At 40.7% G+C, this 24,664-nt stretch overlaps 1 protein-coding gene across 2 annotated transcripts in view; it reads left to right on the forward strand.

Moving 5' to 3' along the window:
- Positions 1 to 4,463: 4,463 nt before the first annotated feature.
- LOC133128357 (uncharacterized) overlaps positions 4,464 to 24,664 on the forward strand; it is a 36,610-nt gene continuing 16,409 nt past the window's right edge. Inside the window, exons 1-12 of one of the 2 annotated variants that reach the window (XM_061241782.1) lie at positions 4,464 to 4,765; positions 6,195 to 7,291; positions 9,220 to 13,099; positions 15,393 to 15,551; positions 16,014 to 16,052; positions 16,247 to 16,365; positions 17,697 to 17,853; positions 19,245 to 19,384; positions 22,867 to 22,993; positions 23,304 to 23,339; positions 24,201 to 24,367; positions 24,530 to 24,656. In XM_061241782.1, the coding sequence (XP_061097766.1) occupies positions 4,763 to 4,765; positions 6,195 to 7,291; positions 9,220 to 13,099; positions 15,393 to 15,551; positions 16,014 to 16,052; positions 16,247 to 16,365; positions 17,697 to 17,853; positions 19,245 to 19,384; positions 22,867 to 22,993; positions 23,304 to 23,339; positions 24,201 to 24,367; positions 24,530 to 24,656 (6,051 nt within the window). In that variant the 5' untranslated portion in view covers positions 4,464 to 4,762. The remainder of the gene's footprint in view (positions 4,766 to 6,194; positions 7,292 to 9,219; positions 13,100 to 15,392; positions 15,552 to 16,013; positions 16,053 to 16,246; positions 16,366 to 17,696; positions 17,854 to 19,244; positions 19,385 to 22,866; positions 22,994 to 23,303; positions 23,340 to 24,200; positions 24,368 to 24,529; positions 24,657 to 24,664) is intronic. The other variant, XM_061241783.1, reaches the window with a different exon arrangement.

The raw sequence follows: 24,664 nt of genomic DNA on the forward strand, positions 1-24,664 counted from the left end.
CACAATTGGTTGATTAAATATTTCATTAACAAGCTGGTGTACAGGTCTACCTAATTAAGTGCACACTGAGTGTATAATATATAGAGACAGCGACGCCATTAGAAACCAATGGGGGAAAATATGGCCATACAAGGCAGCAGTTTCGCTCCTTCACACATGCTAATTTGCTAAGTCACATGCATAATGAAGAAAATTAATGGTAAATTATGTGCCTCAGCGGATGAACCAATGAAAAATGCTTGGGCAGTTGCCAAACAATGGCGCAACAATTTTATCAGTATATGAGCAGAAATATTTTGCTGTCAAACATGAATGGAGTCCAATGGGAAAAGAAGCTTTTTGAGCAAAAATATAGGTACCACTAGAGGGCGACCTCATATCAATTGATGAAACTAATAGCTCGAAAGCTGGTCCCTTGAATTTCCCCCATCTTTAGCTCCTTTTCTGGCTTAATTTTCTTGCCTCCCCTGATGTGTGGAGCTAGGAGCAAGGAAAGGAGAAAAGGAAAGGAAGAAGGAGCAGTTGAGCCAGTGAAAGTCAATGAAGCTGTTATGAGGCTGAGAAATAAGAATAGAAAAAGTAGGCCAAACAATAGGCTTACCAAAATAAACCTTTTAGAACATCATTAAGTAGAAATGGAGAACTACATTGGGAAACACTGCATTAGAAGACTGGTGCAGTATATGTACTCCTGTAATACGTAGAACATTATATTCTAGCATATGGAACAATACTGAGCTTATTTTTACAGGGGTATGTTTCGTTCAAGAGCCAAGCATTCTGTTCGTACACTCTTATCACTATGACAGAGGTAGACCTAGTGATTTGGGACTAACAGTGAGATCAAAGTTCAGAGGTAAGCACTAAAAATGTGAAGAAAAAAAACCCAAAGAAAAACCAGTCTGTCCAGTGTGAGTACATATTCAGGTGTGCCTGCAGATCATGAGCACAGTTTGACTCTGACAGCCATTTCAAGCAGGTTTGAAATCTATGTTCTATGTGTATGTACAGTATGTGTGTCTATGTGTTGTTGATGAGTCACATGTATACTGTAGCTGCATTTGCTGGACCAATTATTTATGACATAGTTGCCGATCAGGCTGAAGTTATTGGTTATCCTTCAACATATAAAGCTGAAACATTACTATTGTGAAAAATGTGTTACACTGTTTCTTTCAGATGATTTATTCCATACTGTATAAAAGGCAGTACAGTGAGTGACAATATACAGTGGCTTCAGAAAGTATTCTGACCCTTTCACTTTTTGCACACTTTATTGCATTGTAGATTTAATTTTGAATTGAGAAACTGTGTGATTTTTGTCCATCAATCTACAGTCAGTAACCCATAATGACAAAGGGAAAGCATGTTTTTAGACATTTTTGCAAATGTATCCAAAATCAAAAACTGAAATCTTTCATTTGCACAAGTATTCCGACCTAGAATTGGCCATCCGGCCAAACTGAATAACCGGGCGAGAACCCAACATTCACTCTAACACAGCTTTGGAAATCCTCTGCAAAGATGGGAGAACCAGCCAGCAGAACAACCATGTCAGCAGCACTCCATCAATCAGGCAAGACGGAAGCCACTCTTGATTAAAAGGTATATGGAAGCCCATTTGGAGTTGGCTGAACAGCATTTAAAGGACTCTCTGGTCTGATGAGACAAAAATGTAACTTTGGGCAGAACTCCAAGCACTATGTCTGGCAAACACCAGGCACTGCTCATCTACTGGCTAATACCATCCCTATGGTGAAGCATGGTGGTGGCAGCATCTGGCTATGGGGGTGCTTCTCAGTGGCAGGGATAGGGAGACTGGTCAGAATTGAGAGAAGGATGAATGCAGCCAAATACAGAGTGGTCCTTGTACAGAGTACATGCGACCTCAGACTAGGGCGATAGTTCACCTTTCAGCATGACAATGACCCAAAGCATACAGAGATACCTGAAGATGCCAGTTCACAGACGCTTCCCATCCAATCTGACGGAGCTTGAAAGGATCTGCCAGGAAGCAAGGGATAAACTGCCCAAATCCAGGTGTACAAAGCTTGTAAGCTGTAAATGCTGCCAAAGGGGCTTCTACAAAGTACTGAATTAAGGGAATTAGGTTCTGAATACTTATAAATGAGAGATTTCAGTTTTTGATTTTGAATAAATTAGCTAAAATGGTTTTGAGAAAAAAGCTTATGAAATTTGTATTATATTATAGTATTTTAATATTTACACTAACTGCCAGGAGCCCAATGTGCAGTGCCATCCATAATGTTTAGGGCAAAGACATATTTCTCTTGATTTGGCTATGTACTTCACAATTTGTAATTCACAGTTTGTAATCAAACAATTAATGCTCAGCTTATTAAATGGTATTAAATAACAAAAAACACAGCACTTTTTATACATACCCCCATTTCAGGGCACTGTTGGGACAATAATGTGTAAATTAAAGTGGTCATGTTTCACACCATTCTCTGCTAAATCTAGTGTGTTGTGCGTGAAAATCCCAGGAGCTCAGCAGTTTCTGAGATACTCAAAACACCCTGTCTGGCACCAACAATCATTCCACAGTCAAATTCACTTAGATCATTCTGATTGTTGATGGTAAACATTAACTGAAGCTCCTGACCCATATATGCATGATTTTATGCATTGCACTGCTGCCGCACAATTTGCTAATTAGATAATCACATGAATAAGGTGTCCAGGTGTTCCTAATAAAGTGCTCAGTGAATTTATATTGTCTGTATTTTTGATGGCTTGTGTCATATATAGACAAAGTTTAGTTTTGATAGAAGGCAAAGATTTTGAACTTGGCATGGATGTTTGAGCTTTGTACTGATTGATGTGTCATTTTGGGATTGTGTTAATAGTTTTGAGAAAAATTGTTTCATAACTTTATTGTCCTTCTGTCTTCTGTTCCCCAGTAGTGTCACTCTATTCCCCCTAGGCCAACATACCCCATTCTATGGCCTGTACCCCAGTCCACCCTAAACTAGCAGTCTCTTACTGGAATGATGTAGCAATGACAGACACACATATTTAGTAGTTAGAAGACCCAGGGACCCAGTTACAGCTCTTCTCTATCAGTTTCACAGAAAAATGGGATGGCTTATTTTCCAGTTTATGATGTGACAGTCCACAAAATAGGGACATTTGTGTCATCTTTGACTATGCTCTTTTGGCAATTATCAACAATCCCTTTCATTGCCCTAAATCATTTTTTGTCTAGTGGATAAATACATCAAAAGAACATGGTTTAATAAGGTTTTCAAATGAGGGAAGCTTAATACAAATAACAACACATGACACCAGGTGTATCAAAAAGAAAAGAAAAGAAAAAAACGAGAATATCACCCAGAATCATATCCATTGTTTTTCTTATTTTTTATTTTTTATTCTACTGGGCACCATATTTATACCATAATCAGCAGACAAGATGATGCACGATTAAGAAGTTATCTTGCATGACTCGTCATTTCCCTGTCCATCTTCTTTGTTGTGGCTGTTGTTGATCTCAGCTCAGTGCTCCGCCTGCTTATCGACAGTCACTGGTTAAACTGGTCCCTCCACCTACAGAACAGGGAGGATCTGCAGGGTGGAGCAATGAGCTAGATGTGACCTGGAATGTTTGCGTGCCTGACTGAGATATTTTGGTATGATATAAAAATGACTTCTAAATTTCATACATTTAGTTTTAATCAACTTCTATTTCATGGTAAGTGCTTGGAAGCCCAGGCAATGTCATAAGCTGTCATAGACTTTGTGAGACTTTGGGATACAGCTGATCTCATCCCACCAGGGGTAGGCTTGGGTCCTTATGTTAGCCAATTCCTCCCAATGATATGTTAGTTTCCCAAAGGTTACCAGCTGTCATCAGTATCCCTCCTCAGTTCCAGTCCTGAGCATAACTATTATACCACATAGCTATTATACCAAAATACTTGACCTGGATCACTCCAGAACATCTATTGTACCTGCACAAATGTACAGTGCTGACATTGCAGTATATTACATTGTGTGACATTAGGCTATTTGTTTTACACAAATTGGTATCGAAAGACATTGTTTGAAAGTGTAGTGTTATGTGAAGAAAGTACCACCCTATGGAGTTTAAATGTTTTAAAGTTTCAGGTGTAGAGGTAGGAATTATGCCTGTTGTTATAATAATTTGTATTTACAAGCCAGACTATAATATATATATATTATAGCCTGGCTGGCACAGTGTTACAAAAAATTATGAACCACTTTGAAGTTCCTTTAAATTATACCAGAGTATGATTTGGAACCTATAGTTCCGCTGAGAATGTGGCTTTCACTTTTTATCATGGTAATATAACAGAAGGTGTGGTTAGCATTGGGTCTGTTTACAAACCTGCTGATGAATAATCAAAGTTTGTTTATGCGCGCGTTTGAAGAGAGCTGTTGCACAATAGCAGATATATATGATTTGTCACAGGATCCAGTTCAACAGACAGACTTCTATTTAACCTATCATCAGGTGTCAATCGGATTTAATGGATAAATGTGTCATTTGCGTCATCAAAACATTATGCATAGTACATGAGATATCCGTATTTCTATTCATAGTTGAATTGAATGAAATATAAATCAAAGGTAGATTTCGTCTAAAAAGGGGCGGCTATTAATCAGTCAGCTATCAACAGGTAGTAGCCTACACCTGCACCGTCCGTGGATTTCTTTTAGGTTCAATTTAACCGGTTTCCAGGAGTCCTCGAATGTGTAAAATGGCAAGAGTACCATCATGGTAAGAAGTTTTATATTCTTTGTTTCTTTGATAAAAATAAAAATAAAAATGTATAATCTCATAGCTATAGCGTAGACTATTATGTCACGTTTGATCCTGTGAATACAAACATAGGCGTGGATTGCAAACCCCACTTCAATCGTTTGTGGTTATCTGACAATTATCACAATATTTGCTTAATTTGTATTATTAGATGGTACGTTTTCTTTCCTGACAACTTGGACGTTAATTCTCTGGAACACGCATTATTGATGTGAAGTGTGACTTTGGTTGGGAATCAGGTTTATTCAAGGACTTAAGAGTTATACAAGCAGCTTTCCGTTTTGACAGTTTTTGAATCGCTCAGGCATATGTCTTTGTTTACGTAAAAAAAGGGGTGTCTGATTATGCTACCTTATTCATCTGAGAGTGAGTTCACCTTGGTTTCTTTGAGCAGTGCCTTTAAAACAAAGTCGTAATGAGAACACGGATATCACGATTTACTTTCTCAATATTGTGAAATTACTTTTGCCAGCCTGCAATTGGATATGAAGCACATATTTCCTGAGTCTAAACAGTCCGGGCATGAGTCACTGAAGGCTAGGGATAAATTCGAAAGTCGTTGTGAGGCAGCCGTAACGCGCCTTTTGTGAACGAGCCAGTCCTGTATCCAGGACTCAAATTTCACTTAATGAATCTTCACCCGTTCACTCCCTCCGACTGCTGTCTGCGGAGAGACACATGGCGAACTTCCTATTACTGTAACGGACACCGTCTAGCGCCTGTGTATATTTTAAAGGAATTTACACACTACCGAGAAGAACCATAGATCGATGCGAACTGAAGTGAACTATCAAGTGGGAAAAACCGGTAGGCTACTTGACGATACGTCCTTATACGTTTAAGGAAAACCTTTGGCGATATAGTGAGTGTGTTTTATTGTCTGACGTTGTATAGGCTAGTTGTGGAGGCTAGTGCACATTTGATGTCAGTTGTTTGTTCCCTTTCACTTTTGGAGGATAATCTGTAAAATAGTATTTTGGGATAGACAGAGGAGTGAAACGATGTGGTGGTGTTGCCAGACTTATTTTTAATTTTATTCAACATTGCAATCAATTTAAACCTTGGATTTGAGGGGGTTTGGATTCTACATAAACATATTGTTTTCATCGGTAAGGTCCTGCTTATGTCGACAATAATAACAAAGGATTGAAATTCCCGAGTTAAGTGAAAACATTGGCAGGTTTTTCAGTATAGCTAATGCAAAACAGTTTATGTGCCCTCCAGCATTCGGAAAATTCCATATCCATATAAAAAATATGCATATTCGTGGCACGAGTGGCTTGGAAGGCGAAACAATATGGCTTATGCTTGTGTGTGTGCGCGTGCGCATGTGCATAGGAACATCCTTGAATAATATAATATAACCCTAATTTTCCTGTATTAACAGAGTACAGACGAGAAAGTCAGAGCATTGGAATGCATTGGAAACTTTGTGTCAAGCAGCATCAGGAAAAGCAGTGGTCATCTTCCAGCCTCTTCTAACCGTGTGTTCCCTAGGAGTGACGGGACCTTTCCAAGCGTACAGAAGAAGGGGCTGGAGACAGATGTAGAGGGCCTCAGTGAGGGCGTGGAACAGGGTGTATCCGGACTGCAGACAGTGTTGGACACCAGCAGCAGAGGAATTGCCAGGGCTCCAGAGGGAGGGCAGGCACCCTCAGGGAACAGCCGCAGTGTGGTCGACGGGAACACCGCAGAGAAGAAGAATGCTAAACATCTGAAAACTGCTTCATCTACCCCTTCTGGCCAAAGATCAGTCCAAAAGTCGAACCATGCAGCTACAAATCAGCGTCTGCAGGTTTACCTGGAGGAGATAAACCTGACTAGCCGTCCGGAGACAGACAGCCAAAAACAGGTCCTACAGACTTCAGTGAAGGTACACTTACCAGTTATTTCCAAACCATTCAAAGCGTTAGGAGAGCCCAAAAAAAGGACAGTAACGCGTCTCGTTGGGGATCAGAGTCGTTGCGTTTCCCAAGTTTTTTCAGCTGAGGAAGACACTAAAGCCATGGGGCGGAAGAATTCAGGAAAGAGGCGATCCCGAAAGAACTCCCAGGGAGACAAGGACAAGGACTGTCCATTGAATGTCCCCCCCACAGGACTGGCCTCACCTGAGCCAGGTAGCCCACAGGACCTCAAGGGGGAGCCAGCCGATACTCCTCACTCAGATTACCCTGTGCTTGCCGCACCTATTTCTCTGTCAACTGGAGATTCGGACACTCTGGAAGGGGGCGCTGCGTCACCCTGCCCTCACCTGGTGGTGGACAGTCCTGCTGAAGCTCAGGGGCCTAGCCGAGTGGAGAGACGTACCGAGAGCGGAGAGTCCAAACGCAGAAGCATAAAGGTGTCATCCACTCAGAAGGTCTTTCCCAAGAAAGTGCTCGTGAACTCAGACGCAAGCACAGAGAGGGAGGGCTCTCTGGAGGAGCGGCTTGAAAAAGCGCGTGGGACGAACGATGGAACGAGAAAGAAGTCGGAGATAAAAATGTGAGTATGACAATTATTGCAGCTATTTGAATTGAAAGTGCTGGTTTATCTGAATTCACAATGGGGGAAAAACAGTAATATAAATCACGCTGCTTCTTGTTGTTGTATTTTCCCCCCAAAATGTCACCCTTCTTCACAAGTCATTATAAACCATTTTCAGTTTTATGCAATTTTATTATACACTTATTATACGACTAGTGAACACTTTATTAGGTAGAACTGTACACCATCTTGTTAATGCAAATATCTAAGCAGCCAATTATGTGGCAGCAACTCAATGCATTTGTGGTTAAGGGATTCAGTTGTTTAGATCAAAAATTAGAATGGGGCTAGAGGTGTGATCTAAGTAACTTTGGCCATGGAATTATTTTCGGTTTGAGCATCTCAGACACTGCTGATGATCTGGGATTTTCACACTCAGCGGTTTCTAGAGTTTACAGAGACTGGTGCAAAAAACTAAAAACATCCTGTGACGAAAAAAACTAAAACTGTTTTGTGGGCCTTGTTGATGAGAGAGGTCAGAGGAGAATGGCCAGGGGTGGGTTTCCCGATAACATTGGATCTTTGGAGTATCAAGTGTGCTATCAAGGTTGTTTTTCAAAGAAGATTTTTCTCATTACGTGGGACTCGTTAGAGTCTATCTGAACAGGTGATCCAGTACCTGTAGAATGTTTTATAAATACATCAGAAAAGACCACCTGCCATATTTCAAAATGCATGGGATCTATTCCTATGTCATTTCAATGGAGGGAAGAAGGATGAAACTGATGTAGGGTTAGCATCTGTTCAGATAGACGTCATCCTGAACATCAGTACGTACCAAGATATTTAAATAACAAAACAATGCCCCCCCTCCCCCTCCCAATCACCATAAAATATTAATACACTTTTGAATGCAATTCACTTATGATTATCACATATCATATCATGAAATATTAAGTGCTTATAGACACGTTTATACAGTTTAAAGCATTTTTCATCATCTGGTTTAAGCAGGTGGTTTTAATGTTGTGGCTGATCGGTGTATATCTTATTTATAACCTTCCCTTGCGTGCTTCAGTAGGCTTTGTAAAATGAAGGATAAAGTTATTCACAGTGCTGTAAGAAGCCCCCCAAATGAACTTTCCAGGCTACCATCACCCCCTAAAGGGTTCTATCGCTATGGTCATTGTGTCCATTGCTCCAATTCCAGCGATGTCAAAGCGTTCATGAATTGTAACACCAACCATGTTAAAATGTATATAACTTAAAATTCATATTGCTGAACCCAATAGCACAATTTGCACTAAAAATTAGGCATATGCTATTGCATGGCATTATGCCAAAACCAATCATGGCTCTGTTTCCTCTTTGAAATTGTTCACAAATTGCTCCATAGAGAGGCATTCTCGATATATACCCTGAATAATGTGGAACCTCATGGATTTGTAAGGGACTACATGATCTTGACACATGTGCACCCTATACTATTTAATTGAAGGGAGAGTATTGAAATACCTCTGGGTGCTGCCCATGTTTCTGTTTTTGACTCTGAGGAAGACGTTATTTAACGTTGAAACATCACTCTCACCTGTCCATTAGACTGAGTGCATTTCTCCCAGTGTGCTCCACTGTCTCTTATCTCAGGCTAGGCCCCGTGAAGTTATTCTGGTAAGGAGTCTTATTTAATGCATTTCTAGACTGCCTAGACTGAGATTAAATTCAATTTTGAATGGATATTTTCCATACAAAGCTCAATTTGGTCCAGGACTAAACTCAATCTATATCTATGAAACTGGTCTATAATTCAGTTTGAATCACTACTCTTGATTGTCATAGTTGTTATTATACTTGTATCCTTACTTACTTTAATTATATTTAGCAGGTGCTCTCATCCAGAGTGATTTACAATGCAAGTTTAACCTCCCTAACTTCTTTTTTTTATGCAGTGCAACAAATATGAAAAAAGAAATACTACAAATCAAGCCCACCCAAAGCACTGGCAAGATCACTGATAAAATCAGCCTGTTTGAGGGGCGGGCTGCCATAGTAGCCAAAGGTTCCCATGGTACCCAGAGTGTTGATGGCCTGCCGAAACCAGCCCGGAAGTTAAAGGTGGATTTAAACATGGATCTTCCTATCACTGGAAAAGCAGAACAGAAGCTTCAGTCATTTGACAGTGAGACAGACAGTGGTGCAAGGTCAAAGTTGAGAGATCAGGGGCATAGAGGAAAGTTGAGAGATGCAACTAAGTCAATGTCGCCTCCTCCCACTGGCACAAAGGATACCAAAGCAACAGCATTAGTGAAGACCTTTGTGGGCACCCACATGATGGAAAATGACACCGCTATCGATGACAGTCCAACTGTTGGGGCACAAACAGGTGCTATCATTCTCTCCACACAAGACAAAGTTACAGATACAGTGAAACCTAGAATCTCCAAAAGTACATCCTCTATAATTGTGGCACCTGAATTGGGGGGTGGCACCTCTTTAGCTGCCAAGCTTGTCTACCCAGACAATGAAACTGACCCAAAGAGTAAAGAGGCTTCTGAGCTGAAAGATTTGACTGTGAAAGGCATACCTCCTATCTCTCTGCATGTAAATGAGCCAAAGCCCGCAGAAGACGTAAAGGGACTAGACTCTGCCAGTGAGCCTCCAACAACTAGACAAGCCAGAGAAACCACTCCAAATAAAGGACATGCTAAGTCAGGCTCTAGATCTAAGAGGCGGAAAAACAAGGAAAGTCTTAAGACTGCAAGTCCTGACAGGATTTGCAAATCTGAAGCAGAATCTGGGTCTGATAAGATGACTATTTCTGTGATGGACCAACATAATGCCATTACAGAACCTGAACCGGAATTGAAAGATATTGCAATATCTGTATCAGAATCAAGGACTATTTCAAAGCCTGACCCAGAATCAGATACTACTACAGCACCTGAACCGGTATCAAAGACAGTTGTAGCCTCAGAGCTGGACTCAAATATTATTATACCACCTATGCCTGCACACACTCTAGTTTCAATGTCTAATACAGCACCTGACCCAGTGTTAAAGACAAATAAACCACTTGATTCAGAGTCAAAGCCAATTGTAGCCTCTGATACAGTGTCTGTGACCAGTACAGCATCTGATCCAGACGCAAAGACCAGTATAGTGATAACTAGATCTTTTCATAGCATGGATGGGGAAACAGATTTGCTCAATAAAATGAGTGAGGTACCAAAATTGCCTAAAACCTCAGAAGAGCATACTGCACATACAATCACAAAAGTCAGTAACGACAATCTACCTGACTATGGCCCAAGCATTAAAAAAATGAAGAAACCTATGCCGTCTCCTCTACATGAAGTGAAAAAACAGGACACACTCACAGGAGAAATGTTAGCAGTAGAGCCAAAGATCCCTGTACAGAACAGTCCTTCAGATGCTACCCAAGAAAGCAGCAGGTCACCTCACTCCTCTCCAACACACCTCTCCAAAAAGGAAGTGGAGGTTGGTTCATCTACCTCAATCACAGTGATGGACAAGGTAAAGAAACCCCTCTGCAAAGAGTCCACAGAAAAAGCAGGAGAAGATCAAAGTGACAGCAGAGCTAAGAAAGAAAAGGCTAGTCAGGACACAGGGACAGGATTGGCAATAAATTCCCAACATGGTCATTCTGTGCATGATGTGAGCAAGCTACCTACAGCAGATCACACAGAGTCAAATAAACGCAAACATAAAGCAGACGCCACGAAACCAAAACAAGCTGTCAAATCCCCAGCGTCAAATGAACCACAAACTGAATTCAATTATTCCTTAAAGGATATCAGCTGTAGTAAGCCTATTGCACCATCAATTGAATGTCAAATGATGGATAACAGCCCCCAAATAATACAAAAACATATACAATCAGAGAAGCAAGGTGTCGTGAAGGCAGAGAGTGCGAGTATGCCTTTGGAGCAGACTCAGATAGGCAAGGCTGACCCAGAGTGTCAGAATGCTGTTCCAGGGGAGAGCTCATCTGAGTGGATGCTAGCAGTGGCAGCACCTGTAGAAGGAGTAGGTGGGATAAAACATGGAAATACACCGCCTACCTCATCTATATCCACAGAATCAAGTGTACCACAAACTGGGCAAAATGACCCCGTAAAGGATACTAAGCCTGAGATTGAGGGACTGACAGCACCATCAATTGAATTTAGAACGATGGACAGCAACAGTTCCCAACTAATAAAGGAACAGGTACAGCCACAGAATGAAGGCAAAGTGAAGGCACAGAGTGTGAGCATGCCTGTGGAACAGAATCGGACAGGTAAGCCTGACCCAAAGTGTAAGAATGTTGTTCTAGGTGAGGGTTCAACTGAGCGGATACTAGCAGTGGCAGCAGCGGGTCAGGCTGCGACTGTAGAATGTGTAGGTGAGATATTGAAACGAGTGCCTGCCGGTGGTGAGAGCTGCCCCTTGGACAACCAAATCACTGGGTTAGAAAAGAGTAAGGATAAGACTGTATTAACAGCACAGGAGCAGGACATGTCAAGCTCTGTACAGAACAGCCAAGAGGCAAGTAGAGATCTTAAGTGGGAAAAACCACATAAGTCATCCAAAGATAGCTTAAAGCAGAGCAAACATGCAACCACAAAGCCTATCTCATCGATATCATGCCTACCTGACCTTGCAAAAAAGAATATTGATATTGAAGTAAAAACAGGGCAAAAGATGGAGAGCAAAATGGAGAAAGAAACTAAGAGAGGCAGCATTCAGATACTTGTAAATGGTGAGCATGATCCTGTACTGGAGTCAACCAAGGATGAAGCTTTGTCTCTCTCTCATCCAGTTAAAGATATGAATAGAAAATCAATTCCCAAAGAAATTAAAGACAGAATATCCAATCTCTGTTCTCTTACAAGCAAAAGCCTTCCAGCCTTCTCAGCTGGACAAGATTCTCCATCCAGCTGGCTAGATGTGGACTCTACATTTAGAGGACAGAAGGAAAAGAGCCCTAGGAGCAAACTTAGCCCCTCCATCAGTGAGAACAATCTATTGGACACATCTGATGAGTTTGAGGATTTCATTGATAAAATAAAGAAGTTGGGTGCACCTTTCTCCATACCTCTGAGAAAGCACAATGACTTCAAAGCTCCCCCACCCCCCTTTGCTATGCCTGCAATAAAGGAAGACTTCCTTGAAAAGCACTTTGACCCAGATAAGTTTAAGTTTGGCCTGAAGAAGGACAGGAAAGGCCAATCCCCTGGGATGTTGGTTAAGCTTCAGAGTGCAGAAGTCAAGAAAAATCTGATACCCAAACAGGGCACGACTGAAAGGAGTTTGCTCTTCAAAGCCCTCCAGAGTCCCTCCAGGCTTATACGGGAGAACCAGAAGCCTCAGGAGGAAGTGACGGAGAAGGAAGGAGAGGAGCCTGAAAAGGGGAATTTGCTTCTGGGGAGGCGCTCTATGCTCTTCAGCCTCCTCAATTCGCCCTCCCAGGCATCCAAGCCCAGTGGTCAACCAGCCTCCACCCTGAGCACGATTGTGCCTTCCAATGAGCCTACAAAGTCTTCCTTGCCTGCAGCACTAACATTGCCGCTCACTTCCCTTCCTGGGAAGGACAATGGTTCACCTAATCAGCCCATTGAGCAAGACCCCTCCTATCCAGCACCAGTAACCTTGCCTATTGCTCCTCTTCTTGGGAAGAACATGGATTCACCTAACCAGCCCATTAAGCAAGGTCCTGCACTGCCATCCTGCTCTGATGACCAGCCACTGGAATCCCCAGAGAAATGCTTTCCACAAGAGCTAAGGAAAGCCCAGCTGTTTCCAGGCACTCTTCCACAGAGGCTGAAGGTTGGTCTGATATTATCTTATCAAGTCTTATAGATTACTATGATTTAAGTACGCACACTGGCATAAAAATAAACAAACATATTTGTAAAGGTATTTTCCATAGCTTTAACATCTACCTAAATGTACTTATGCATGCCAGCATCAGTTTGGGAATAATCAACAGAAGGAGCAGTAGGGAGCCAAAACTTCAGGTACACCATAAACCACAAGATCCTAGAGGCATTTTATTCATTCTTCAACTGAATTGCAATTGTAATTATAGGCAGGTTTGTATAATAGGACAAACAAAATCATAGAGCAATTACAGGGAATTATGGACTCAAAAATAATTGTGCACATCACTGACTTGTTTAGCTGGAATTCTCACTATTATGGTGCCACACGCTATGACACACCCCAAACTAGCTAGAATAAAATGAAAACCTTAGAAAGCTGTTCCAACAACCCCAAATATTCATTCAGTATAGCTAGCTACTCCAGATTTATGATAATATATTTGTGTCCAATAAGGTCATTATCAATGCATTCTCACACAGTGGCAAATTATTTATATTTTCTGTCCTGCTAGTTTTAAAATACACCTAGATAATAAGCCAGCTAAATCTTGTGCTAGTTGGTTACAGTGGGTCTCAAACTCGGTCCTGCGGGACCCCTGTGTATGCTGCTTTTCATTCCAACTGCAATTGCAATCCCATGATTTTAACAAGCTGATAACCTTTCCTAAATATAATGTTTTGAGGGATTATGTACCCTCTTTTGCCACATTTTGTCTGAAATAGTTATGATGCCATGAAGAATAAAAGTATCTATCTTTGCACTCTGTTTATTGTATACTTTTTACTGATCAAATTAAAGACTGAGGTGAATCAACAGGCTCCTAATTGGTGAAAGTGTGGACACCTGAGCCCAATAACTAAGCATTTGGTAGATAAAATGAGAAAGAGCCAAACCTGCATTGTGTTAATAAGTTAAGAAGTACAAATTATGAAAGAACCAAATCACATGTGTTCAACAGCCTTCATTGAGCAAGATATTGGCTGTTGCAAAAGCCAGGTCCTAGTTTGAGAACCACTGGCTAAGTGAATAGACTTTTGCAGGGTAACCTAGTGGTTACCATAAGACCAGCTGGGATTCTAAGCTGGTTTAAGATGGCTTAAGCTGTGTTTTGAACTCTTCTAACTGGTTAGTGGCTGGTCGAACCTGGGGGGCATTTCACAAAGTTGACTAACCCACTAAGCTTGACTTTAAAAACCCCCCCCAAAAAAACCTGGAACCCTCTCAATGCACGGATGGTGCAGTGGGTAGCACAGCAAGGAGGTTCTGGGTTCGAATCCTGGTCGGCCGGGGCCTCTCTGTGTGGAGTTTGCATGTTCTCCTCGAGTTTGCGCGGGTTTCCTCCGGGTACCCCGGTTTCCTCCCACAGTCCAAAGACATGCAGGGTAGGCTGATTGGAGAGTCTAAATTGCCCGTGGGTATGAGTGTGTGTGCCCTGCGATGGACTGGCAACCTGTCCAGGGTGTATTCCTGCCTTTTGCCCAATGTATGCGGGGATAGGCTCCAGCCCCCCGCGACCCTGTTCAGGATAAGCAGGTTAAGATAATGGATGGATGGATGGTTTTATTCGTCGCAGAAGTTCGGCTTAGTTAGCCATCTTTGTGAAATAGCCCCCAGGTCTATAGCTTGACAAAGCTAGTCAAAGCTGGTTGAGCTGGTCAAGTAAGCTGGTGGTCAACTGGTGGACTAGCTAACTAGTATTGGCTGGTCAGCGGGTGAACAGCTGGATGACCTGCTAAAAGTGTTGAAAACATTGCTTAAACCAGCTTGATCAGTTTAGGCTGGTTTAAGGAATTTTCAGCTACGATAAATAGTAGCATCATAACCAGCTTACCTGAATCAATAACAGAAGCTGCTGGCTGCTTCCTAAGGATATGAATGTAGCCTGATATACAGTAAAGTCAGTGACAGGACTTCCAACACCAGTTCCCTCCTCATTCAAAGTTCATCCTCAATCACTAAGCCCCTTCTACCAAAATGGTTCTCTAGTAATCCATGACAATACAGCACATCATCTTGCGATATTAAAAAACAAAATTGTATAAAATAACTAAATGGGATAAAACATCATTATAAATTTTCTTATAAGATTGGTAATTCGTGAAAAAGTACTATTTTCAGATCATATTCATATTCATAGCATAATTCATGCTTTTCCTCAGCATTAAGCTGAAAACTAATCTTGTTTCTTTTTGATTGCCATGATTTGTTTGTGGATGTTTCTCCACACACATATCAGCCTGACTTAGGGGCCAGTGCTCCTGAACCAGGTGGGATGGATACCTTCTTAAGTACAGGCCTTCACACGCCGGACAGGGAACCCACTGCAGCCCCGGGGCCATCCCTACCAAGCCTTTTTGAGGCTCCATTCCCTCAAGGCCTCGACATGAATGATGATGTGAGTGGCTTCATGGCCCATGGCTGTCTGACATTTTTGTGTTTAATGCCATTTCTAAAAGCAAACTCCCAATTAAGCAAAATTACAACTTATTATGTGTCAGAAAATTGCTTACATCTGTGTACATTCATTGAATAATGGCTTGTAATGCACACATGCAAGAAAACATGCTTTAACACTGGATAATTATTTGACAAGGATTATTTTGTGGTCATGGAATGAATTAATGGTATAATTCATAATACACTTATGCAGCTTCTACTAAATATGTCAATTTCTTCAATCTATCATTGGTCCATTATTGGAAAACAGTACATGACACAAAGAGAATGTGATGCTTTGAGTCAGTAATTTGCAGAACTCACTGGCAGGTCTACATATAGATGATGCTGACATGTTTACTATTATTTACTTACTTGCTGTATGTCTTTACCAATAATATTTTAATGGTTTTCTTTGCAGACACTCGTGGAAAGTGGACTCTACAAACGCCCAGGAAAGGTGGGTACAGTTTCTTGCACAATGAGACTGTCTTTTTGTGCCAAATTCATTTGGTATAATCCACATGTTTAAATGAAAGAGATTCCAGGATTAACATGAACATTACCGTGCAATGATTGTGACTGTTCATTAGGTGATGACTACTTAAAATTGTATGAAAGACCTCACCATGTGTCTGCTTCCCGTCTCTATAGATTGTCATTCACGAGCATGCTCAGTTTGCTGGCAAAGCTTTCGAGGTCTTTCGGAACATACCAGATGCTACCTCATTGAAACTGTCACCTGTCATTTCTGTCAGGGTGGTAAGAGGATGGTAAGTCTGAAGGCATGACTTGTTTGGCGTTATGAAGTTTCAAAACACATTTTTTAAAATAAAGATTACAAATGTTTTTAAGTAAAGTGAACTCGACTTGCTTTCAAAAAGAGAAACATTCCTGTTCGTTGATTTTGATATTTGGAACCTTTAAATTGGTTTGTATCTATGGCTTTCATGCACTTTGGCCTTGGCCTTTGGAACCATAGTTCCACAAGTCTTCCACAGCTTGGGTAAGACCTAAAATGATGCTCTTGCTTTCCCATGATTACAGAAACACACTTATGGAACTGACCCTCAGGCATGAATTTGCCATTTTTAAGAGACAGCTCACCACAACAAAATTCCACAAGGCACCCCAAATTTCACCTTGAATATTATCATTTCACCTCACATTCTCGGCTATTCATGAGTATGGTTTCAGATTTCAGGCTGTCATCAACAAGCTTGCAATCTGCAATGAATGGAAGTCAGTGGAGGGAGTGTGACCACCTAGGTTTATACTTATTTTATCAAAAATAACTGGAAGTTCCTGAAGAAACTGTGGGGGCTAGATGAAAGCTAGATTGGCAGTAGTAATGACTGCACAAATGTAATAGTGATTGTAGTAGTAGTGTTTATAGTAGTGTTTAGTTAATTATCATAGTAGTAGCAGCAGTGTAAGAGTAATCAGGATTACTGTATTTTAGTAATAGTTGTAGTAGCAGTAGTAGTAGGGATAATAATAATTTACAAATGATTACTAAGATGTTACTAGAGATTAATAAAAAAATATATGTCATAGCCAAAAATTGTTAACATCGTGAGAAACAGTATTAAACGCTTAACATATGACGTATAATATGTGTAAGTAGTGTAAAAGTTGAGAGAGTAATAAAAAAGGTAAAAATTATAATTCCAACTGTAACCACTCTAGCAACTGAACATTCCACCATTAATTTCATAACAGGGAAATCTGAATTTAAAGTAAAAAAATTTGTATAAGAAAAAAGTACAAGAGATATCAATGAGGAAAGAAATAGCACATCTCTTCGAAGCAAGCTGAATAGTTCAAAGTTTTAACAAAGTTTCAAGGTGAAAGTATGCCAAAGTAGTTAAGTGTCAAATAACTGTGGGGAATAAAGAGTGGAGATAACATACAGCTGGCCCACTAATAAACATGAATGCACACTGGACAATTTGGAAGATGTATATACACACACATTCATTTTCACAAGACTGTGACTACATAATGCTGCTATTTTCTGGTCCATAACTAGAACCTATTGTCCAGCCCACTCCTGACCTAGCTACCTCCCTCACTCCAGACCTGTCTCTGTGTGTTTCTGCAGCTGGCTGCTCTATGAGATGCCTGGGTTCCAGGGTCGGACCATTGCTCTGGAGGAGGGCTCCGTACAGCTGGCGAACGAATGGGCCAATGAACCACTGCCTGCCCAATCTGTCCCTACAATTCCAATGAAGATTGGGTCTATCCGGCTAGTTGTCCGAGTGAGTGTCCTTTCTATCTTCTGCTAATGCTTTTGTGCTGCTCGGAAACACTGCATAAATATGCACCGATTCCGAATTAATTTACAAATCATTTCCACGTTTACAAGTCCTGATTTTGAGCAAGAAGCAAGGTTAGAAGTAAATAGCATCTTACTACTAAGACATGCAGTTTAGGCTAATTGGAGAGTCTAAATTGTCCATTGGTATGAGTGTGTAAGTGTATAGCTTGTATAGGATCTGTCCAGGGTGTATTCCCTCCCGTGACCCTGACCAGGAATTAGCAGGTTAGATAATGGATGAGAGGATGGAGGGATGGATGGATTGTCTTCCCTGCCTCTCCACCATTGTCTGGTTTTCTGAGCCTGCATGTCTTCTTGTGTCTGTGTCTGTGAGTAGGGACGGGTACGAGTAATGGCTTGATCAATTACTCGTCGGATACCTGCCTACTCCATCTTTTTTATTTTCTCATAAAGGCTATGCATGTACAACTACGTGTTGACTACTTGGCTACATTTACTAATTTATCATACAGTATGTAAAAAAAGAAGAAACTCGTTAAAATAGAGGATAGAGTTTGGCCGGCTCTCGTGGAGTGGCATAATTGGCTCACTGCTCCGAGGGAGGGACTCGGCAGGGCTTTGCAAGATCACCACATACAACATCCCCAGTCGCCTCGGAATGACAGTCACGGGCCCTGAGATGATACAGCTTGAAGAAGGCGTGTCGTTCTCTGGATCGGCAGACCTCTCCAGGCCTGCTGAGGGACAGTGTCGTAAGCGAAGCATCCCCAGCTAACGCAAATAATTGGAATAGATAGGGTAAAATTGGCTACCAAGTTGGGAGAAAAAGGGAAAAATTAGAAAGAAATAGAGGATATTTCTTCAGTGAATATGAAAAGAATAAAGCAAATATTTTTTTAATATATTTTGAAAGACAGTTTTGATTGCAATTGTGAACTTTTATTTTGAGTTTAATGCTCTCTGCTCTGAGGGAAATTGCTTGAAGTGAATTTATTCCATTCTGTCAGTTGTAATGAAAACATGCTTTTCAAAATATGTGATGCCGTTTCAGTGAAAATGTTCTAGCAAATATCCCATAGCCTACCCCACTTAAAAATGAACACATCTTTCTAGTTGACTACCTCAACCGGGCTAGCTAATATTACGATTCAGTTTAGTTTTAAGTCATAATGGTCTCATGGCATGTTTGTTATGGTTGATTATGTGTTGTCTATGTGTTCTGATGCAGTGCATGTTATATTATTGCCTGTTCTGAGGCAGTGCATGTTATATCATTGCAGTTGCTGCTGATGCTGTGTGTTACTGTCTGTGTGGTGCTGTCTTATACAGCACACTAATGCAGTGTGTGTTATGTTCGTGTCCTCTGCCCAGGACTACAGCGTTCCCAGAATCGATCTGTTCACAGAGCCGCAGGGCATGGGAAGGAAACTGACTTTTGAGGATGATGCAATAGAAGTGATCTCATTTGGAATTCCACAGAGCACAGGCTCCATCAAGGTTCACTCCGGAACGTAAGTAGTCTGGTGCATAGGTGTGAACTGTGAATTTCTAACAGTGTGGGGCATAAGCGTGTTATTTAACTGTGGCTGGAACCAGCAGATGAGAATGTTATTCAGACACACAGCCTGTGATACCGCTGGGCAACAATGAGTCAATTACACCTCTGCTCTGAAACCCTCTGTTATTGATGATACTTCAACGGAGGACTGCCATCCACAACTCTCACAGTCAGGATTCAATACCTGACTCTGGTGGCCATAGTAGCAGGCCTTAGCATGCTTTAGCTAAAGGGAAGCAGCCCCCCCCGACCACACCGTTGTAACTGCCATTTAACATTTTTAGAATACTGTGTTTTTTAGCTTTCAGTGAAGCACGATGTACAAGCAGTGATCCTTGGTCAGTGATGTAGCTAAAACTGTATAAAAGTGAACTCATGGGTATGGTCATAGAGGTTGGAAAACACTATTCTTGTCATAGTGGTTGGAAAACACTATTCTTGTTATAGTGGTCGGAACTATATGAACATGCCAATGATTAGTGGTTTATCCCTAACATCGGATTATAAGTCTGTAGTAGTCACAATTCTAAATAATTTAATTTATCTCAGACCATGGCATACGACTAGAGCTAAAAACATCTAATAATGTGATTTTTTTAAAACACCATTTAATTCAACATTTATTGAGCACACATAACATGGCATATAACGAGGGTAAATATTATATCCTAACATAGAAATAAACTTAACAACACAAAAATTAAAATAATAAATAAATAAAAATGATAATAAATACATCACTGTCAGTTATTCTCTTTCCAAATCTTTTCCCAAGATCTAATTGCAAATCTACCCAAAATATATTTACATACACACATTTGAAAAGTAGACAGTCAGTCCAAGATTTACAAAAACCACAAGTTCCCTCAATATTTGTGTAATCACAGATACGTTGGTTTATGGGGCAGCATTATTTTAAAATGGTTTCCCTCACCTTGTTGGTGAGGACATTTATACATTTATATCCAAATATTTTTCCATTTCACATCCTCTATTAGATTTCATCTAAATCTAGCAATAGGCCTTGTACAAACAAAGTGCTTCTCTGATAAAATATTTGAGATTTTTTCAACAGATCTAAATTAGAATTTGTCTCCCAGCTGCAATTAACCAAGTTCCTTATTCGGGCAAAAGAGAAACCTGCTATCAGGTTGTCATTACTGTGACAATTACAGCCAGTGTGTGAGTCCCATGGTTTATACTGAGAATCACAGCCAGTCCAAAGGTTTGTGAGTCTTGTGGTTTATATTCAGAATCACAGCCAGTCCAAAGGTTTGTGAGTCCTGTGGTTTATATTCAGAATCACAGCCAGTCCAAAGGTTTGTGAGTCCCGTTCTAAGTTCCCATACTGAGAATCACTGGCAGTCGAAATGTAAGTGAGTCCTGCGGGTTCTACTGAAATTCACAGCCAGTCTGAGTGCGTTTTTCTAACGTCTCACTCTGCATTCCAGAAGTCTGCTCACGTGCTTATGCATGTTGGAGGGGCACAGTCTGTTCAAGGGTTTGTTTACAGAGACACAGAGTTGTGCCAGTACTATAGAATGTGAGAGGAAAGAACTCTTAAAGGGGCAGCTGTTTCTCTCCATGTTAGCAGCTGTTCTGCAAGACTTCACTCTGCTTCTACCAGGTTGTCTGAATAATTTTAAGAATGATTGGGGAGGTTATGGCTTGGGGAGGATTCACTCAGAACTCCCAATGATGGAAATGTAAAAATATTTCTCATATTATGTTCTCAGTGTTGACCCTAATATTTGCTAATTTTGAATACAGATTTTGGTGACTACTCACCTGTGGTTATCTTTACATTTAAAAAATCTCTACACAGCAGAGTAGTAGTGGCTGTTAGATGGACAAAAATAAATAATATTAATTATATATTGTTTATTATTATATGTCAATAATTATTTATTATGTCAATAATTATTGAATAATTAAAAATCAGCACTGTCTATGCTGTTTTTCGTCAAATGCCAATATTTTTTTACCAATTAAGGTTGTTGAAAACAATTGTGGTGATTTTAATGCAATGCAAGTTTTGCCATTTGCTGTCAGTAAACCCCATTCATTTTACAGTCTGCTTGTAATTAAATCAATAGAAAATTGAGAAATCTTTCAATTGTAATTGTTTGCCATTTACAGTCTCCTCCAAAAGTATTGGAAAAGCAAGGTCGATTCCTTTATTTTTGCTATACACTGAAGACAATTGAGTTTGAGGTCAAAAGATGTACATGAAATGACAGATCCGAATTGCAGCTTAATTTCCTGGTATTTTTTATCTAGATTTGTTAAACAACTTATCATATCAACTTTTGTACCAGACCACCCAATAAGTAGTTTAACACATCTACGTGTATATAACAGGAAATAAAAGCTGAAATTCTGGACTCATGTCTCGTGTTTATCTTTTTATCTCAACCCCCAATTGTATTCAGTGTATTGCAAAAACAAAGGAATTGGCCCTGCTGTTCCAATACTTTTGGAGGGGAGTGTAGTACATACAGCACTGAAAATGAAAGCATTCCTTGGTCTGATGGACTGAAATTCCAGGGAAGTTTCTTTTTTAGGGCATTCATAGCTATTTCCGGCATAATATGGCTTTATAATGGCAAATTTCCCTTTAGTAGACTGAAGAAAGTGTCTATTGAGAACGGCTATGAGCTTGTTACAATACAGAGCTTATTATTATGGTTGGAAAAAAAGCCAGCATACACAGTGGATCCCCAGGGCTGGGGTTGAGAAACCCAGTTTTAGAGAGTATTTGGAAAAAATCAGGAGGCAATTCACTTGGTGAGTGCTACACATTTTTTACTTACGTTGTTCCCCACTGGGGAAAATACTTGAACTGAAATGCCTGGAATGCTGAGGGAATTCTATGCAAAAATGTGAATTGCTTTTCCACCACCTGACATGATTCTGGTCAACTACTAGTGGCACTTGCTTTCCATACATTTCTTGCTGCAGATTATTAATTAATTTTTTTTATCCAAAACTTGACTATACACCTGGTGTTAAAGGGTAAATTAAAGGGTAATTCAGAAGAAAGGGCAATTGTGTTCTGGAACATGGCATACATTAAATCACAATGAGTGCATTTAATAAAGTACTTACTTGAACTTATTTTCAGCAATTTGAAAAATTAGTTTAATTTTCTATTTGAAAAATATCAGAATTTTGTAATCTACATCTGACAGCTGTAATACTCAGTAATGACAGGTTCTTTATATAGCCCAGAATCGTGAGTGCATATTTGGCTGACTGCTCGTCAATTTTTTTGCGTCGAGTCTCAATCACTTATACAGCCTTAGGATGTACTTGAATTTGTGACATTCAGCTCAGATAGGTTCTGGCTCACTCCTGTTCAGTCCTGTTGTTGTATCAAACCGTTTTAATGGCAAACAGATGCAAAAACTAGCATGTCTTTTTGTGCGTTATTAGGTGGTTGGTCTTTGGTGATCCAGGGTTCAAAGGAGTGTTGTCAGTGGTGGAGGCAGGGGAGTACCCCTGTCCCGAGGCCTGGGGGTTCCCCACACCCTATGTCGGATCTCTGCGACCCCTCAAAATGGTGAGTCCCGGAAACCATGTAACGAGGAACGCGGGTTGGGTCTGTTTTGTTCCCCTGTTCAGTCGTGCCTTTTCTCCTGGCTGTGTGCCTCCCATTGTCTGATCCCTTGTGTATGCAAATGTGATGTAAAATTCAGCTCTCCTAGTCTTTTAGGGCCTGCCCTATCGTTTCCATATCGTTTCTACAATGTTTGTTGTACTTCTAGTTTTGTCACATAGTTAATACTATTAATTTTAATGGCAATTATTAACTCTATGTATGCTAGAATGATCTTCTGATAGTTTTAAACTTCAAACTCTGCATCTTTCAGGGTGGACTAAAGGTGGAAAATGCAGCTGAAGTAAAGGTAGAGTGATTTTATTTAATTCCTTTTTTGGCTCATGGTGAATGGAGTGAATGGCTTTGTTTGTTTACTTATTCTTATTTTTAAATCAACATGCCTGGTAAAAAATGGCTGTGTATTCTGAGAGGAACTCAGATGGTGAAGTCAAATATGTGCACTTGGGGACACCTGGCTTCAACACTCTCAGAAATAAAGTGACAGTAGAGAGGTACATTTTTGTTCTTTTAGGATCAAATTGCCTAAATGTACCCTGAAGGTGCAGTAATGTTCTCTGGGTACACCTGAGTATGTTTTCCAAGCAGAAAAGGTACAAATTAGTTGTATATTGCTGGCTAGTTGTATGCACTTATCAAGTACTGCCCCAACAACAAGCATTTGTTCACTTTTTAGGCAGTTTATGTTCCTTTATTCCTGAGAGCATAGGTGGAGTTCTGCAACATTCCAAGTCATTTCCCAGTGCACTGTGGGTACCCCTGCTGGCTCTGCTCTTCCAGTTCTTGTTCCTGATAAGTTAATACATACACGCTGCTCTACCACAGTGTTATTATGTCATTACAGATGGTTTTCAGTATTGAATTTCTTTTTGTGCTGAGGGTTGGCTGGGGCTTACGATATGTCATACCATCTCTGTGGTTCTTGATATCGATGTGATACTCACCGCTGTCGGTACCCTTGCAGTTAAGTAACAACAAGAAATACATTTTTCCTCAGGGGGAATTGTGTTGATTTCTGGCCTGTCGGAGCAAGTATCTGGCACAGGAACAGCACACCCACGGCACAACAGTGGTGCCCTGAATCATTTCCTGAATCAGGACTTCTCCCTCTGCAGAGGTCTCCATTTGATATTAACCTCTTGTATTCCAGGCACTGCTGTATGAAAAGCCTGGTTTTCAGGGCCAGTGCATGGAGGTGAATGGCCAAATCGGCAGTTTTGGAGGAAAACTGGAGAATGAAGATGCAAATGCAGAGAGCCCAACCTCACCCTCAACGAAAATACCTTCTGTGGGCTCCATTAAAATTATCAGCGGACTGTGAGTACCATTTTTAAGTTGTATGAATTCCAGAGGCACTGTGACCTGATGTTTTTTCCCCACATACTTCTTAGAGGTAACTGTATGCAGATGAGTGTGCATAAACATTCTGCCCACCACCTTTGGCATTGACCCACTCACTCTATGCATCCTGCTCTACAGCTGGGTGGGCTACAGCCAGCCTCGCTTTGAAGGTCACCAGTACATCCTGGAGGAAGGAGAGTACTTGCATTGTGGTGACTGGGGAGGTGCCGAAAACACCCTGTTATCACTGCGGCCGATACTCACTGTGAGTAT

This window comes from Conger conger, chromosome 5 (assembly GCF_963514075.1).
Source record: "Conger conger chromosome 5, fConCon1.1, whole genome shotgun sequence".
Classification (NCBI taxonomy): domain Eukaryota; kingdom Metazoa; phylum Chordata; class Actinopteri; order Anguilliformes; family Congridae; genus Conger; species Conger conger.